This window comes from Pseudonaja textilis, chromosome 17 (assembly GCF_049901715.1).
Source record: "Pseudonaja textilis isolate UNSWEBS1 chromosome 17, rPseTex1.2, whole genome shotgun sequence".
Lineage (NCBI taxonomy): Eukaryota > Metazoa > Chordata > Lepidosauria > Squamata > Elapidae > Pseudonaja > Pseudonaja textilis.
In genome coordinates, this window is record NC_142006.1 from 3,122,181 (window position 1) to 3,137,684 (window position 15,504).

The following is a 15,504-nucleotide window of genomic DNA, read 5'->3' on the forward strand; positions in this document are numbered from 1 at the left end:
CCAGAAGAAACGACTTGTCGCCAAAAGTTGTGCATGCTCCAACACTGCAGGCTTTGAAGAAGAGGCTGGGCAACCATTTGTCTGAAACGGTCTAGGTTTTCCTGCCTGAGCGTGGAGGGGTTGAAAAAATCCGGAGTACAAGCTCTGTATTCTGGATTCTGTAGCGTAAAAGCATCCTGGCCTTCTCGAAGCAAGGAAAAATATGAGGACACTTGGGAAATGAGGTTAGGTTTGGGAAGCTGTCAAGAATGATGGGAGTCACGGAATCCAAGCCAGTGAAGCATGAATTTGGCAAAGGAGGATTTGTCGTGGCGGAGCCTCGCTCTCCAGGATTCACCAATTTCATTTCCCTGACTTCCTGACCCCAAAGGCCATATTCTAGGTCCGTACAGGGTGTTCAGCCACAGACTAACCAACGAGCAACTGGCTAGGGCTCTTTTTCCACGGCTTCTTTCACGTGTGAGTCAAAACCGGTCTCCACCAGCGGAGCAAAACTTGTCAACATCCCGCCGGCCTATCATGAAATCCTTAATTCCACGTCAGGGTTAGGATATCCCCCCTGGATGGTGGTCATGGATAGGAAGAGGGCGACTGGCTGCATTCATTCCAGGGATGCAGCCAGTTTGGAGATGTAGGTTAGCGATGGATCAGGGGATCCGACGGTTTGCAGTGTTGTGGTTTGCCGGCAGCCGGTGCAGATGGCAGTGGAATCGGACAGTGGGGAAGAACGGGGACCAGTCCAGGAATCTGGAGAGGCCTCAGATGAGGGTCACGTGTCTGATGCAGGGATGGGGCCAGGATCATCTGGGAGTGGGGTGCTGACTCCGGAGCCCCTGGAGTCTGGCAGAAGCGAGGCAGAAGAACAGCAGGAGCCTGTTCCCAGAGCGCATGTGCGCAGAGCTGCTAGAAGTCGAGAGCAGCTGAAACAAAAGGGGAGATTCAGGAGTAAGGCTTGGAGGTGATTGCCCCTCCCATAAGGTATAACGGATAGACAAAGGTGAAGAAACCTTTGCAGGAAGCAAAGTCACTTGTTCGGTTCAGATTAATCCGTGAAGCTCTTTGTACTTTGGCTGGGTTATTTTCTAGTTCATTTGACACTTCTGTTATTGGCAGCACTTCACAGGAAAGAAAGGTGAGTGCTTATCTCAAGGGACTTTTTTAAGATTAATTCTGGCTGGGAATGAAAACGATTCCCAGCATTGCAAGAAAATAAGACTTGTTTTTAAAATAAGCGTGTGCCTATTTACAGTCGAGGAAGCCTTGATCAGAACACGCAGGGTGAGCCATCTCCTCTCCCTTGACTTCCTCCAGGATCATGGTTAGAAAGATTTAGGAGCAGGAAACAGTGTCCATCGAGGTTGAATTTGATGGCACCCCTAATTTTTAAGGCGCCCACCAGCCCCCTCCTCCAGTTTGCCCGTTCTCTTGTTCAAAAGGATGGCATTTTCTGGGTGCTGCTTATCTTACAGCCCCCTCTTCCCGCCGCTGTGCACCCCAACGCATGATCCATTTTTTTGGTGTGGAGTGGGAAATGAATGTTCCTGTGTTGTGAGTCGCTCGTGGCCCGCCACTGTCCTTGTCACGCATGTCCTCTCTTTCCCAAAACGTTGGATGCTGCTTACCCCGCATGAGGTTGTGCTAAATGGCGACGGTCAAAATGTGACATAGACTTTGTGAAATCTTTTTTGCAATTTTTAAGGGTGGGGTGGGGGGTAGGGAGAGGAATGAGGTGGGGTCTGTTTTGGATAAGAAGAGTTGGGAAAGTGTTTTCCAATTTCCAAACTGGATTTTGGTTTACCTATCTGGTTTTTGCTGTCTCCAGCGAGAAAGTAGATGTTCTCCAGAGCGGTGTTCTTCAACCTTGGCTACTTGAAGATGTATGGACTTCAACTCCCAGAATTCCCCAGCCAGCTGAATTCTGGGAGCTGAAGTGCACATGTCTTCAAGGGGGCCAAGGTCAAGAAACCCTGCTCTAGAACAACAGCAAACTGTCAGGGTTCCGGCGATTGCCCTCGTTAAATCATGAGCCTCAAGCCAAGCTTCAAAAAAATTGAAAAAATTTATTAGGAGCAATATGCCGGCATTAACCTAAATGAAGCCAACTCTGGCATCATAAATAGTCTCCTTACCCCTTGTCAAATGATGGTTAAGGATGGCTTTCTTGTTAAACCCACCCAGGGTCTTCTGAAGGGGTGGCTATCGTTCATTCCATAACTCATCTTCAACATCCTCCTCCTCGCAGGGGAGATGTTGTTGTCGGCGTCACCCCAAGCCATGGTTCCTTGAATCATGGTTGATTGGTTAAGGCCCGGTTAGTGTGACTCACTCCACATACTGACTTCCTAAGTCACGATTTGCAAGCCACCATGGATGGATTTGTTCTCCACTGGAAAGAAAGCCCTCTGGGATTGACAGCAGGCTTACAACATGCCTTAAGGAAGAACTTCCAAACTTGGTTGAATGTTGGAAAACATCTTCGCAGCTTTCCCTTTTCCCATATTCTTCCCTTTTGCTTTCTCATTCCCCAACAACCTGGCCAGATACTCCTGGAGTGTGTTGGGGTATGTTTTCCACCTTCTTCTCTGTCTGGACATTCTTCCCTCTCTTATTTTCCCTCCCCATACAGCTAAGCCAATATCCCCACCTGCGGGAGGAGATGGAGCGTATCGTGACTACTTACATCCGGGAGAGAGAGGGAAGGACCAAAGACCAGGTATGTTCTATTTGGAGAAGCTTCCCATTTCTGTAGCTACCCAACCATCCCCTTCCAGAGGGACCCCTTGGGCAGTTTTTCATTTGGAGTCCACGCTTCTCCCCCCAACGAATCCCAGCCTTCTTCATCAGGAGAATCCACCTCTCGGAGGGTTATAGGAGCAGAAAACCCAGTTTTGGAGGCCCCGGTGCAGTATCGTAGTGTTAGTAACCATAAGCTTAGTGTGGAGATGTTGATGGAGGTCGTTTTGAGGGCTCTCAAATGGTTCAACTCTCTCTTGTCATGGTTTTCGTTCCCAGGTCATGCTCCTGATAGACATTGAGTTGGCCTACATGAACACCAATCATGAAGACTTCATTGGATTTGCCAAGTAAGTCAAAATTTACTTATGAGATGACTTGAGGCAGCCCATCTTTTCGATGTTGAGCTTGTTCCTCTTGACAAATTTCACCCAGCCATTAACTCTTATTTTGTTATCTGCCTTCTGGGAAAAGTTGAAAACACTGCTTTCCCAGAGGGCTACAGAGATTCTCAGTCATCCAGGTCATGGTGGTCCCAGAGAGGCTTTTTCAAAAGGCGGCTGGACTTTGTTTTTCCTCGAAGATGTTTCGCTTCTCATCCAAGAAGCTTCTTCAGTCAGAACGGAAGAAGCTTCTTGGATGAGAAGCGAAACTAGAAGATCTTCAAGGTTCCTTCCAGCTCTCTTCTGATTGGGTGATTGCTCGAAAATTTAATGTTGCAAAGTATATTGGAATGAAAGCTTTTTAGATATTTCACAGTCCATCTCCTGTTGGGAGATCCTAGAAAGAAAAGTGTAACTATTGTAAGAAAGAGAGAGGCATATCTATCTATCATCTATCTATCATCTAAATATCTATCATTTATCTATCTATCTATCTATCTATCTATCTATCTATCTATCTACCTACCTACCTATCTACCTACCTATCTATCTCTATCTAAAGTATCTATCTATATCTATCTACCTATCTACAGTATCTACCTATCTACAGTATCTATCTATCTACAGTATCTATCTTTCTATATCTATCTATCTATCTATCTATCTATCTATCTATCTATCTATCTATCTATCTATCTATCCATCTATAGTATCTATCTATCTACAGTATCTATCTACAGTATTTATCTCTCTATCTATCTATCTATCTATCTATCTATCTATCTATCTATCTATCTATCTATCTATCTACAGTATCTATATAGCTATCTAAACATTTCTCTTTTGCAGTGCCCAGCAGAGGAGCAGCCAAATGAGTAAGAAAAAAACAGCTGGGAATCAGGTAAGAATCCCTCAACAATTGAAAGTGAGGGGGGTCCCATGCAATGAACGGATGTCAGTGGTCTTCCCTGTCATTTGGCATGATTTATGGTGGATGCTTTCATTAATGTGCATTGTGGATGCATTGTGGGTGATGTGGACCATGTCATCTATGGAGATAAATTCGATTTCTGTACGTTGGCCTTCCATTGGCTCCCATTTTCGCTCCATTTTTCAACCCCCAGATAGGTAGATAAGATTTGGAAGTAGAAGGTTTGTTAGCAGTGTTGTGAAGACGGAAGAAGTTTGGATGGCCTTCTTACCTTCTTGTCAACTCATAAACCATTCGTATGCCTCGTTTAGTAGTTGCCATTATAAAGGGTGGGTGGGGAGGAAGCAAATCTGGAAGAGCAGTGAAGAAGTTTGGAAGTGAAGGTCCATTCCAACTCTTACCTTTAAAAGATTGTAACTAAACTATCAGAGCTTTTGCCTGCGAATATATTTAATTTGGAGAATGTGATTGATGTCACCCGGCCCATAATTGGAGAACATGATTGATGACACCCAGCCTGTGAACGGCCTCAATTGGAGAATCTGGTTTATGAGACACCCAGGGGGAAGGTGGGAAACAGGGCCATAGATGACTGTAAATTACGTATGCCAGAGTTGGCTTAATACAGGGCAGGGCCAGTATGTCACCTCAATTAAATCCTTTGCAGTTTATTGAAGTTTGGCTCGAGAATCATGATTGAATTTGGGCGATTGCTGGAATCCTGACACTTCTCCCAATCCATCATGCTCAAAAAAACCCACTCCGTAGTCTTGGGAAAAGAAAAATTGAGATATTGATTGAAATTAGCAGACCGATCGGTAAAAATCTGATGGTTACGACCAAGGTTGGAATTCATCTCTTGTCCTACCTACCAACCTAGGTGCTGCTTACCTCTATAGGTAGTCCTCGACTTACCACAGTTCATAGAGTGACCATTTGAAGTTACAATGGCACTGAAAAAGAAGGAAATTTAGGACCATTTTTCACACTTACGACCTTTGCAGCCTCCGCACAATCACAAGGTTTATGTTCGTATGATTGACAACTGACTCATGTTCATGACAGTTGCAGTGGGATCGTCTTTTGCAATCTTCTGACAAGTAAAGTCAACGGTGAAACCTGTCATGCCCCTGTTGGAGTCTGATTCCGAGGAGGAGGTCGAACAGCTGACAGGAAGTGGGATTGTGACTCCGGTGGCTGTGGAGGAAACTGGGGAAGGGCATAGTCTGTCTAGGCATTCAGAGGAAGACCCAGGCCCACCCTCTCTTCCTCCTAGGGCACGCAGGGAGGAACGGAGAAGGGAGCAACATGGGTTACGGGGGAGAAAAAGGCCCTGATTCCCTTCATTAGCTGCAGCCAAACATCCAAATTTGGATCAGGTGATTTATGGGGATACCGCAATAGTTGTAAGTGTGAAAAATGGCCACAAGTCACTATTTTCAATTCTGTTGCCACTTCAAATGGTCACTAAATGAACTGTTGGAAGTCAAGGACTATGTCAGCCTCCAAGAATCCTTTTTCTGCTTGTCTTTCTGGCTGCCATAGAAACAGGGGACAGGCTGTCTGTAGTAAATCGAAACGAGTAACCCAAACAAGGAAGGCCCTCCCATTTTGAGATATCTGTGTTTCTCATCAACACGTCTTAGGAAAGATGTACTCTAAAATCTGCTTTTTCCTTCCTTCTCCAATAGTTTTGGACTCCCAACTCCTAAACTGACTTGAGGTTTGAGTTGAAACGCCAAACCTCCATAATTGAGTGGCCCATAATCTCGATTCAGGGGTCCTTCAAGACCAGCCGGTGCTTAATTTCCCCCTTTCTTCTTTTTTTCCCCTCCTTTTTATTTAAGCAGAATTTTCTTTGGCGGCGTGAGCTTTTTTTTTTTTTTTTAGTGTTATCCAGGTGTTAGTTTGAGCAAACATCTTCAGTCACAAATATTTGGGGGTGGATGGATGGGTGGAAGATCATCTACCGGTCTTCCCAAAGTTAGTGTCCTCCACTTGGACTACAGTTATGTTTATGACTACAGTTCCCATTATCCTTTAATGGGATAATTTAATAATTTAATGGGATAGTTTATGACTACAGTTCCCATTATCCTTCGTTGGGCACCGTGGAAATCTGGACATTGTGATGTCCGCATTTGGTGGAATCAAATCGGGAAGGCTATATACGTGTGTACATACATTTATGCATTTGTGTGTGTCTCTCTCTCTCCACACACACACACACACACACTTTTGGTGCGCGCAGCTTCTTCCTTCCAATTGCTTTCTTTTTTGTTTTTTGAGTAATAATTTTTCCTTTCTTTGCTCCTGTTGTCTCTGCTGGTGCTGCTCTGTTTTTTCAGGATGAGATCCTGGTGAGTAAGAGGGGGGGTGGGTGGGAGAAATAAAATAGCCACTCATTGTTTGTGGCATGTCTGAAAAAAATTACTAATTTTAGAACCTCTGGGAGGTGCGCAGACAAAGCAAGGAGGAGAAAGAAGTCAAATCAGGTTTTTTGGGGGGAAAGAGAAACAAGGAAGCGAAAAGATTCGAAATTGGAACATGGGGTTATTCATTTTGGATACTGCAGGCAGGTCAGAGAAACGTGGAGGGAATTGTAAAATTAAGAGTTTAAAATTTCACCTTTCCAACATCCCAGAGGTTTCATATTGCAAAATCCACCCATCTAGATTATCTGGTGCTTTGGGGAATGTGGTTACTACACCTATTGCTATAACTGGAAGATGCTCCTTTAAGGAACAGGACGTGCAAACCTTTTAAACATGCCTGAAACTCAACAGGCAGATTCCAAGCCTGAGGAGAAGAATGAAATGCCCAATAGATGAGGGTAGAGGGGAGAAAAGGGACAATGGTCATCAGTTGACCGGAACTTAGGATGAGAGACATGGAAAGCAAGAGAACACATTCCCAAAACAATGTCATTTGTGTGCTGGCACCCAACACAAGTGTGTCCTGATGTCACTCTGCAAAGGATGTGAGCAGATGCAAAGATCTATATGTCAATGGGACCACCCAGTTCACTAAACGTGAACCTCTAGTAGTTTGAGATGGGACTTCTTCAGTAGAGTCCTCCAATCTGATGTTCTGGAGATGCGGTGTACGGTTGCCACTCCTTCCAGTGAGCATGGTCCATAACCATCTTTTCTGGAGCTCCTAGTTGCAGAGCTCCAACCTTTCAAAGGCCACCATCTTAGGAACGTGGGGGGGCCTTCTTGAATTGGACCCTGTTCCAGGGGTTTGTGGAGGTTGTGGAAAGTGGTGAACCCAACTGATCGTTCTTTAGAGAGGTGGAGAACTTTTAAAGGTCCTAGTCTGAGGTCCGTGGAGTTAACATGTCAAGGGCGCAGCTGTGAAGATGCTTGACAGGCTCACACAGCGCAAACACAATTAAAGGACATCAGTTTCTCGCTCCATTGTTAAATGCTTATTAACTCCTTTGTTTCTCATCTCTTCCTTTCCCTGCTTAATCAGTAATCCCAACCATGCAAAGACGGCTGCATGCATTGCGTAGTTTTGCAAAATAATTCCATTTTTTAAACTGGGGGCGGCGGGGGAATGTTATTTTCTAAAGTTTTTCCACATTCCCCCCCCCCCCCGCCCCGAGACTTCACATCACTAATCGCAGATCGTTGGCTTGAGTTGTATGCTCCACGGAGCAGCTTCTCAGCCAATCCTGCCGCTCGTTGTGTTTGCTGTGGTGCAGTTGTGTTTGCATTTATCCGGATCCTGGACCTGGCATTCGTGACTCTGGTGCGTTTTGGCGTCCACAGGTGATCCGCAAAGGTTGGCTCACGATCAACAACATTGGCATCATGAAAGGAGGCGCCAAAGAATACTGGTTTGTCCTGACTGCCGAAAACCTCTCGTGGTACAAAGATGATGAGGTAAGGACTCTGAGATGATCTCCATTTGGCTGCCACAAATGAAAAATACATTCTCAACCTGCTGAAATTAGTTCTTGGGATCCTTTGCTGTCCGTGGAGCGTATCAGACCGCAAGACCAGTCCTTGCTTAATTATCTAATCCTTTAGAGCAGGGGGTCTCCAACCTTGGCAACTTTTAAGATTTGTGGGCTCCAACTCCCACAATTCCTCGCTGCAAGGGCGGGCATCACATTTTTTAGCAAGGGGCTCTCTGCCCTCATGACTGGGTGCCAGGGTGTGGTTGGTGGTCATGGGACTGGGTGTGTGTGGCCAACTCGACGTTGCTTCTTTGCCCTAATTCCCTAAAAAAAAAAAGGTTATATACCAAAAAGTTGTTTACTATTTTGTGCATTTAATTTAATAACTTGAATAAAGGACTGGGTGAAACCAGGCTTAACAGCAGTGACTGTGAGGAGGGATCTTGGGAGTTTTAGTGAAGTTTCTGGTGAGTGGCGTGATTCTTATTATTTGTGAATTAATCCCCTCGGAGGCTAGTGGCTAGGTGATCTCATTTTCTCCATGGCTCTCCCCTGCAAGCGCTTAGTGGATTGTTTATCTAGCTTGCCACACTTTTACGAGGTGTGAAATGCTCTTGGCGGAAAGCCCAGAAGTTCAGTTAAGCCTATTAAGAGCTTTCCCTTGCAGCTTGTCTTTCTGACGTTATTGGGGGCTCTCCAAGCAGAGTCTTAGCTAGTGGCTCTTCTGAGACCCTACGAGCCCGCAGCAGCCGTTCAACCCATCACATTTGAAGATGGGTGAACTTCAACCCCCAGAATTCTGAAAGTTGAAGCTCACAAGTGTTCAATTGGCCAAGGTTGGAGATCTCTCCTTTAGAGGTGAGTTTGCTTTATAGGCTTTGGTCATCTCCAGGTGGTCCACAGAGATATATCCAGTGTCCTACGAGCTCTTAAGCTAATTTCAAGCTGATATTGCCATCCAACTGCCTTGGGGATTTCCTTAAACTGCCTTCCTCTTCCTTGTTTACTTATTGGTGACTTGTTTCTGGGAGGGATGGCCGGCTGTTTGAGTTATGTCGTGAATCACCCCTATTGGGGTTGTGCCTCTGAGAAATGAGCCATAATTTGTAAGGCGGATCATACACCAGGGAGTGGAGAGAGGTTACTAACGCCAAGAATATTGGACATGGCAGTTGGTCAGTGGCATTTCCTCTTGTTTAATGCCTGGGCAAATTGCAATCTGGCCTACGGTGTTTTCTCAAAGTTTCCAATGTCGAAGAATTACGTGCCTGGCTGTCTTGAAAACTAGCAGAGAGGTTAAAAAAAAACACAAGCCCACACAGTTAGTATAGTCCTTCTTGTTCCATCTTCTTCCCTGCCCTTCTTCAGGAGAGATTTGTTGAACTCCAGGGTGGTGCAATGGTTACAGCAGTGAATTAGGAAGACTCAGCAGGCTTAAAATAGCCTACTTCATGCAATTCTCGGCGGGCTGAGGCTGGGAAAAGACAATCTCAGGATCCAAAAAGATCTTAACAGACTTGAACAACGGACCCTATCCAACAACATGGAATTTAATGTTGTTGAATGAAAAGCAAGGTTTTTTTTACACCTGGCCAGGAAAAACCAAAAGGTACAACTGCAGATTAGACAAAACCTGGCTCAAAAACAGTCACTGTGAAAAGGAAACTGGAGTCGTACTTGGACGATCACTTAAAGATGAGACACAGCAGTTTACGGAAAGGCTAACACAATCCTTGGTTGTATAAACAAGAGGCCCAGGATCGAAATCATGTGAAGTATTAGTACCGCTTTATTAAAGCCTTTAGTAAGGCCGCACCTGGAATATACTGTATCCAGTTTTGGTCACCACAATACAAAAACAGATGTTGAGCCTTTGGAAAAAAAAAATGCGCAGAGAAGAGCAGCTAAGATGATTAAAAGCCTGCAGACAAAAAACATATGAAAGAACAGTGGCAGGAATTCGATATGGCCGGAAAAACTAGGAGGTGACATGATAGCAGTATTTCAATATTTGAGAGGCTGCCCCAAAGAAGAGGGGGTCCAACCTATTTTTCAAAGCATCAGAAGGCAAGACGAGAAATAATCACAGAGTTAAGCAACCTGGAATTCCTAATAGTGAGGACAGTTAACCAGTGGAATAGCTTGCCTTCAGAAGTTGTAGGTGCCGTAACAGTGGAGCCTTTTTAAAAAACAATGGGCTGCCATCTATCAGAAATAGCGTAGGTCTCCTGCAAGAGCAGGGGGTTGGACTAGATGACCTCCAAAGTCCCTTCTAGCTCTATTCCGATTGGATGATTGAGACTCTCCACAGACGTCTCCTTTTTTTTTGGTTTTGTTTTTACAGTTGCTTTATGTGAAAAACATCTGTGCTGTTTGCTATGCATTTGTCTAAAACAAAAATCCACAGATGATTTGTGATATTCAAGCTCACCAAGTATTCTAGGTTTGGGAGAGGGAAAATATAATACTTCCTTCTCCTTGGCAAACTTCCTAGCTAGCATCTGGCTAATAAATCCAACGGTGTGCCCCCCTCCCCACATAAATCAGAGCCCACCGAGGTTTCTTTCGCCTTGGGTTGAAATCGAGGCAGTTGTAAAAAAAAAGTGGGTGTTTTTTTTTTTTTTTAACATCAACTTTTCGTTTCCTGCCAGGAGAGTTTAAAAAACAATCTTTCAGAGTAGCTATGTCTGACCTGGCATTTATGGCAAAAGGCAGCGATGGCAATTTGAAGTCAACACAAAAAGGATGGCAAATGGCAGAAATTGTGGGATAGAAATTGTAAGCTAACCATGTCAACTGCCTATAAGGAAAACTTAATACAAAATGTTTTATAGGTGGTAGTATTTGCCACCAGAGAGGTTGGCAAAGATGTTTGAAAAATCTATCAGCTAAATGTTGGAAATTTCATCAGATACTAGGTTCATATTATCATATGTGGTGGACATGTCCAAAGGCAAGTAAAATATTGGACAAAAATACATACTTGGTTAGAAAAAAATGATAAAAGCAATATATCGATTTGAAACCAGAAACATTCCTGCTGGGTATACTACCAGAACAGTATAATAAAGTGAATACATATTTAATTTTGCATGTAGTAATGGCAGTAAGAATAGTGTTTGTACAACAATGAAAAAAGGATGAGATGAAAGTGTAATAAAAAATATTAGAATGTGCTGAGATGGACAGATTGACACTTAAGATAAAGAAAAAGGAAAAAAAAAGAATATTTTTTAACCTGGGATTTATTCTACCAATGGTTAACTAACAGAAACAGAAGTTAGAAACTAAACAGAATTTTAAAAGATAATAAGAATGTGTATTGGAAATTTGGCTAGATGGATAAACTAACGGTATTATGATGTCGTGATTAATATTGATATGTTTATTAAGATTACGAATATGACTTTGGTTATTGTTGTATCTTTAGTTAAAATTGTGCCCAGACAACACGCTGTTCAGGTAGACATGTTGTTTTTTTAAGAGGAAAATGTATCAGTAAAACATTTTTTTAAAAAAAAAAGGATGGTAAAGGGTTTTGCTAGGAAGGAAGTCTTGGAAGATCTTTTGAGACTGGAGCAGTTGAGAAGTTAAGTCAATAAATAAAGGTGGTCACAGGAAGGTGATGAGGACAGCTTCAAGGTATTTAATGGATAGGTGTTTGGATTAACCAAGTGTTTCTCAACCTTAGAGGCTTAAGATGGGTGGATTTCAACTCCCAGAATTCAACAGGCTGCGGAAAAACATTCTGGGAGTTGAAGTCCACCCGTCTTAAGCCTCCAAGGTCGAGAAACAGTGCAATCGTTGATAGAGGTCATCATGGCTTATTCCACTAAGTTGGTTTGGGAAAGGATTTCTGCTGACCTTGGAGTTGTAGAGTTATCATTTGGAGCCTGAATCGTCTGGGAGACACCGGTGGGAAAAGGCCGTTACAAAGTCTTTAAGTCTGTTTGCACCACGAGGGCTGGGTTTTTCCGAGTTAAACCGCTCCGGAGTTCCAAGGGGTTAAAAAGATTTCCAGATGCTTCTCCTCTCAGAGGTTTTTGAAAGCCATCCAAAAATCTTGGAAGGGGACTCAAACTGCAAGAGATGATTCCTAAGATTAAATGACTCCATATTACTCTCCACTGGCCTCTGCCTCATCTGGACTAAAATCGCCCCGCTGTCCTCAGCCGCTAAAGTTTCCCGAACCTTCTTCTTCTTCCTCCTCCTCCCCCTCTCCTCCTCCTCTTGTTCTCTTTCTCCTCCCAATCCCTTTCTTCTTCTTTCTCCTCCTTCTCTTCTCTTTCTCCTCTTCCTCCTCTTCTTCTCTCTCCTCCTCCTCCCCTCCTCTTGTTCTTTCTCGTCTTCCTCCTCCTTTTCTTTTCTCTTCCTCCTCTTCTTCTCTTTCTCCTCCTTCTCTTCTCTTTCTCCTCCTCCTCCTCCTCCTCTTCTTCTCTCCTCCTCCCCCTCCTCCTCTTGTTCTTTCTCATCTTCCTCCTCCTTTTCTTTTCTCTTCCTCCTCTTCTTCTCTTTCTCCTCTTCTTTTCTCCTCCTCCCCTCCTTCCTCCTCTTCTTCTTCCTTCTCCTTTCTTTTCCTCCTCCTCTTCTTCTCTTTCTCCTCTTCTTTTCCTCCCCTTCTTCCTCCTCCTCTTCTTCTCTCTCCCCTCCCCTCCTCCTCTTGTTCTTTCTCATCTTCCTCCTCCTTTTCTTTTCTCTTCCTCCTCTTCTTCTCTTTCTCTTCTTTCCCCTCTCCTTCCTTCCTCTTCTTTTCTCCTCCTTCTCTTTCTCTCCTCCCCTCCTCCTCTTGTTCTTTCTCATCTTCCTTCTCCTTTTCTTTTCTCTCCTCCTCTCTCTTCTCTTTCTCCTCCTTCTCTTGTTCTTTCTCATCTCCTCCTCCTCCTTTCTCTCTCTCCCTCCTCTTCTTCTCTTCCTCCTCTTGTTCTTTCTCATCTTCCTTCCTCCTCCTCTTCTTTTCTCCTCCTTCTCTTCTCTTTCTCCTCTTCTTTTTCCTCCCCCTCCTTCCTTCTCTTCTTCTTTTCTCCTCCTTCTCCTCTCCTCCTCCTCTTCTCCTCCTCCTCCCCTCCCCCTCTGCCTCCTCTTCTTCTCCTGCACCCTCCTCCTCCTCCTCCTCCTCCTCCTTGCCAGCTCAAAAGCAAACAGGCGTTTTAGATTTCAGATTGGCCTCCGCATCTGGATTCCAGAAGTGGCCTGAATCTCAGCTCCACTTTATCCTTGACTGCAGTTGCTCAAAGGTGCCTGGAAGGACTTCAGTGAAATAGCATAAGCCGCTCTAACCACTTCCAGCTGTGGGGATTGGGAGAGAGAAGGGAAGGGGGTGGCACTGGGGCTTCCTTCAGTCCTGGGGGGCAAGGGGAGGCTGTTGGGGGGTGGGGAGCCAGCTGTAGATGTCTTCGGCCCCCATTCGATGGGGGAGAGCCGACTGAAAGAAAAACTGCTACCTGCCAGCCGAAATAATAAATAACAGCACCGAGACCCCTGGGCTGGTATAGCACGGGGGGGGGGAACCCCCAAAGAAAGGAGTCTTTGTTTCCCACCCCAAGGAAAGGAAAGCGGTGTGCAGTTGTGTGTGTTCCTCTTTCCTCCCCTCCTCTTCCACATTTCCAGTAAAACCCCCACCCCAACACCCACCCTTTCCACAAATCCCACTCCTTCAGCATCCCCCCCTCTCCCCCCGGGCCTCCTCCGCAGCAAAGGGGAGGAGGAATAAAGCCTCTTAAAATGCTAAAATGTTCTGCTCCTCCACAGATGGAAGGCTTCGCTTCTGTCCAAATTTTGGAAGCTTGTTGGCGTTTGCAGCTCTGTTTCTTGCAATGGGGTTATTTTTTTTTAGGTAGAAGCCATAGCTGGGGGCTTACAAACCCCAAACACTAGCAGAGGGTTAAAAAAAACAAACCACCTTTCTCGCCCTATACGGATTAAACAGAGCTGGGAGAGACCTTGGAGGTCATCTAGTCCAACCCACCCGAGCAGACCCTACAAAGGAACTTTCAGAACAAGTCCGCGAAGCTGGCTTTTGGCTTCGCTTTGTGTGACTTAGATTGAAAGGTTGAGTAGGTACAAAGGCTTTAAACCAATGAGTAAAGGAACCCAATCCTCCCTACACAAGAACATCTTAGACCGATAGGACTTTCATCACATCTACTACCCAGGACTAAGTTCTCTCCAACCCCAGTCCACCATCTTATGAGTTTCATTTTTTCCTTTTCTGCCCAATCTTCTAGGCTCTGGTGCATCACGAGATAATATATTCTTATTTTCCTGTTCCTTTGCCATCAGTTTTCCTCACTCCCCATGTCAGATTAACAGAGTGAGAAGGGACCTTGTAGGTCATCTAGTCCAACCCCCCCGCCCTAGCAGGAGGCCCAACACCATTTCTGACAGATGGCAATCCAGTCTCTTCCTGAAAGCCTCCAGGGATGAAGCTCCCACAACTTCTGAAGGCAATTTCTGTTCCACGGGTTGATTGCTCTCACTGTCAGGAAATTCTTATTTCCAGGTTGAATCTCTCTCCTTGTTCAGTTTCCATCCATTATTCCTTGTCTGGCCTACAGGTGCTTTAGAAAATAGCCTGACCCCTTCCTCCTCTCTGTAGCAGCCCCTCAAATATTGGAAGATGCTCTCCTGTCTCCCCTGGTCCTTCTCTTCGCTAGACTAGCCAGGCCTGGTTCCTGCAACTGTTCTTCATATGTTTCAGCCTCCAGTCCCCTCATCATCCTGGTTGCTCTTCTCTTCACTCTTTCTAGAGTCTCAACCTCTTTTTTTATAGTGTGGTGACCAAAAGTGGATGCAGTACTCTAGGTGTGGCCTTACTAAGGCTTTATAGAGTGGTATTAGTACCTCCCTTGATCTTGATTGCATCCTTTTCTGTTCATGTGAACAGATTAATTCCCAATAAATTAAAAGCTAATTGGTTCAGGAATTGACAGAATTGAGAATCAATATGGACTTTTTAAAAAATCCATTTTTTTTTTGAGGATATTTGCTAAACCTCTGCCTTCCTCGTGTAGGTGATTCTCCTACTTGATGGAATAGCTTTTTAAACGAAGGCAGCGTCCCGCAGGGGTTTTTTTTCTTCCTTCAGGCACAAAGCAAACAAAATTAGTGTTTTCTTGAGCCTCTCTTAGCTTTCAACCGCCAATCAATAGGGACATTTTTTCTCTGTTGACAGAAGTCTCTTTCCAACCTCTGCCCAACGGGCCAGAGTTGGTGTTTGTGTTGGCCAACCTTGGCACCCTAAGGAGCCAACTGGGAAAAATTAAAAGCTTGGAGTCCTCTTTTTTTTTCCTTTGGCTGTCCTCAGTCCGACTCTCTTCCTGCCTCTTATGTGGGGTACGAATCTTGCAGGATCTTCCTGCACCCCACACAAGAACCTCAACATTCAAGCTTCTTCTTGTTCCTCCTCCTCCTCCTCCTCCTCCTCCTCCTCCTTCTCCTTCTTCTCCCCTTCTTCTTCTTCTTCTTCTTCTTCTTCTTCTTCTTCTTCTTCTTCTTCTTCTTCTTCTTCTTCCTCTTCCTCTTCCTCTTCCTCTTCTTCCTCCTCCTCTTCT

At 44.8% G+C, this 15,504-nt stretch overlaps 1 protein-coding gene across 15 annotated transcripts in view; it reads left to right on the forward strand.

Moving 5' to 3' along the window:
* Window positions 1-15,504, forward strand: part of DNM1 (dynamin 1) — an 81,124-nt gene that overhangs the window by 32,541 nt on the left and 33,079 nt on the right. For 12 of the 15 annotated variants that reach the window (XR_015739760.1, XR_015739761.1, XR_015739759.1 and 9 more), the window contains exons 11-15: window positions 2,627-2,713; window positions 3,013-3,083; window positions 3,966-4,017; window positions 6,396-6,407; window positions 7,824-7,937. Coding sequence is in view for 12 of the 15 variants with exons in the window: in XM_087914573.1 (XP_087770699.1) it covers window positions 2,627-2,713; window positions 3,013-3,083; window positions 3,966-4,017; window positions 6,396-6,407; window positions 7,824-7,937 (336 nt within the window). In the remaining 3 variants the exon portion in view is untranslated. The remainder of the gene's footprint in view (window positions 1-2,626; window positions 2,714-3,012; window positions 3,084-3,965; window positions 4,018-6,395; window positions 6,408-7,823; window positions 7,938-15,504) is intronic. The other 3 variants (XM_087914568.1, XM_026712422.2, XM_087914569.1) reach the window with 1 other exon arrangement.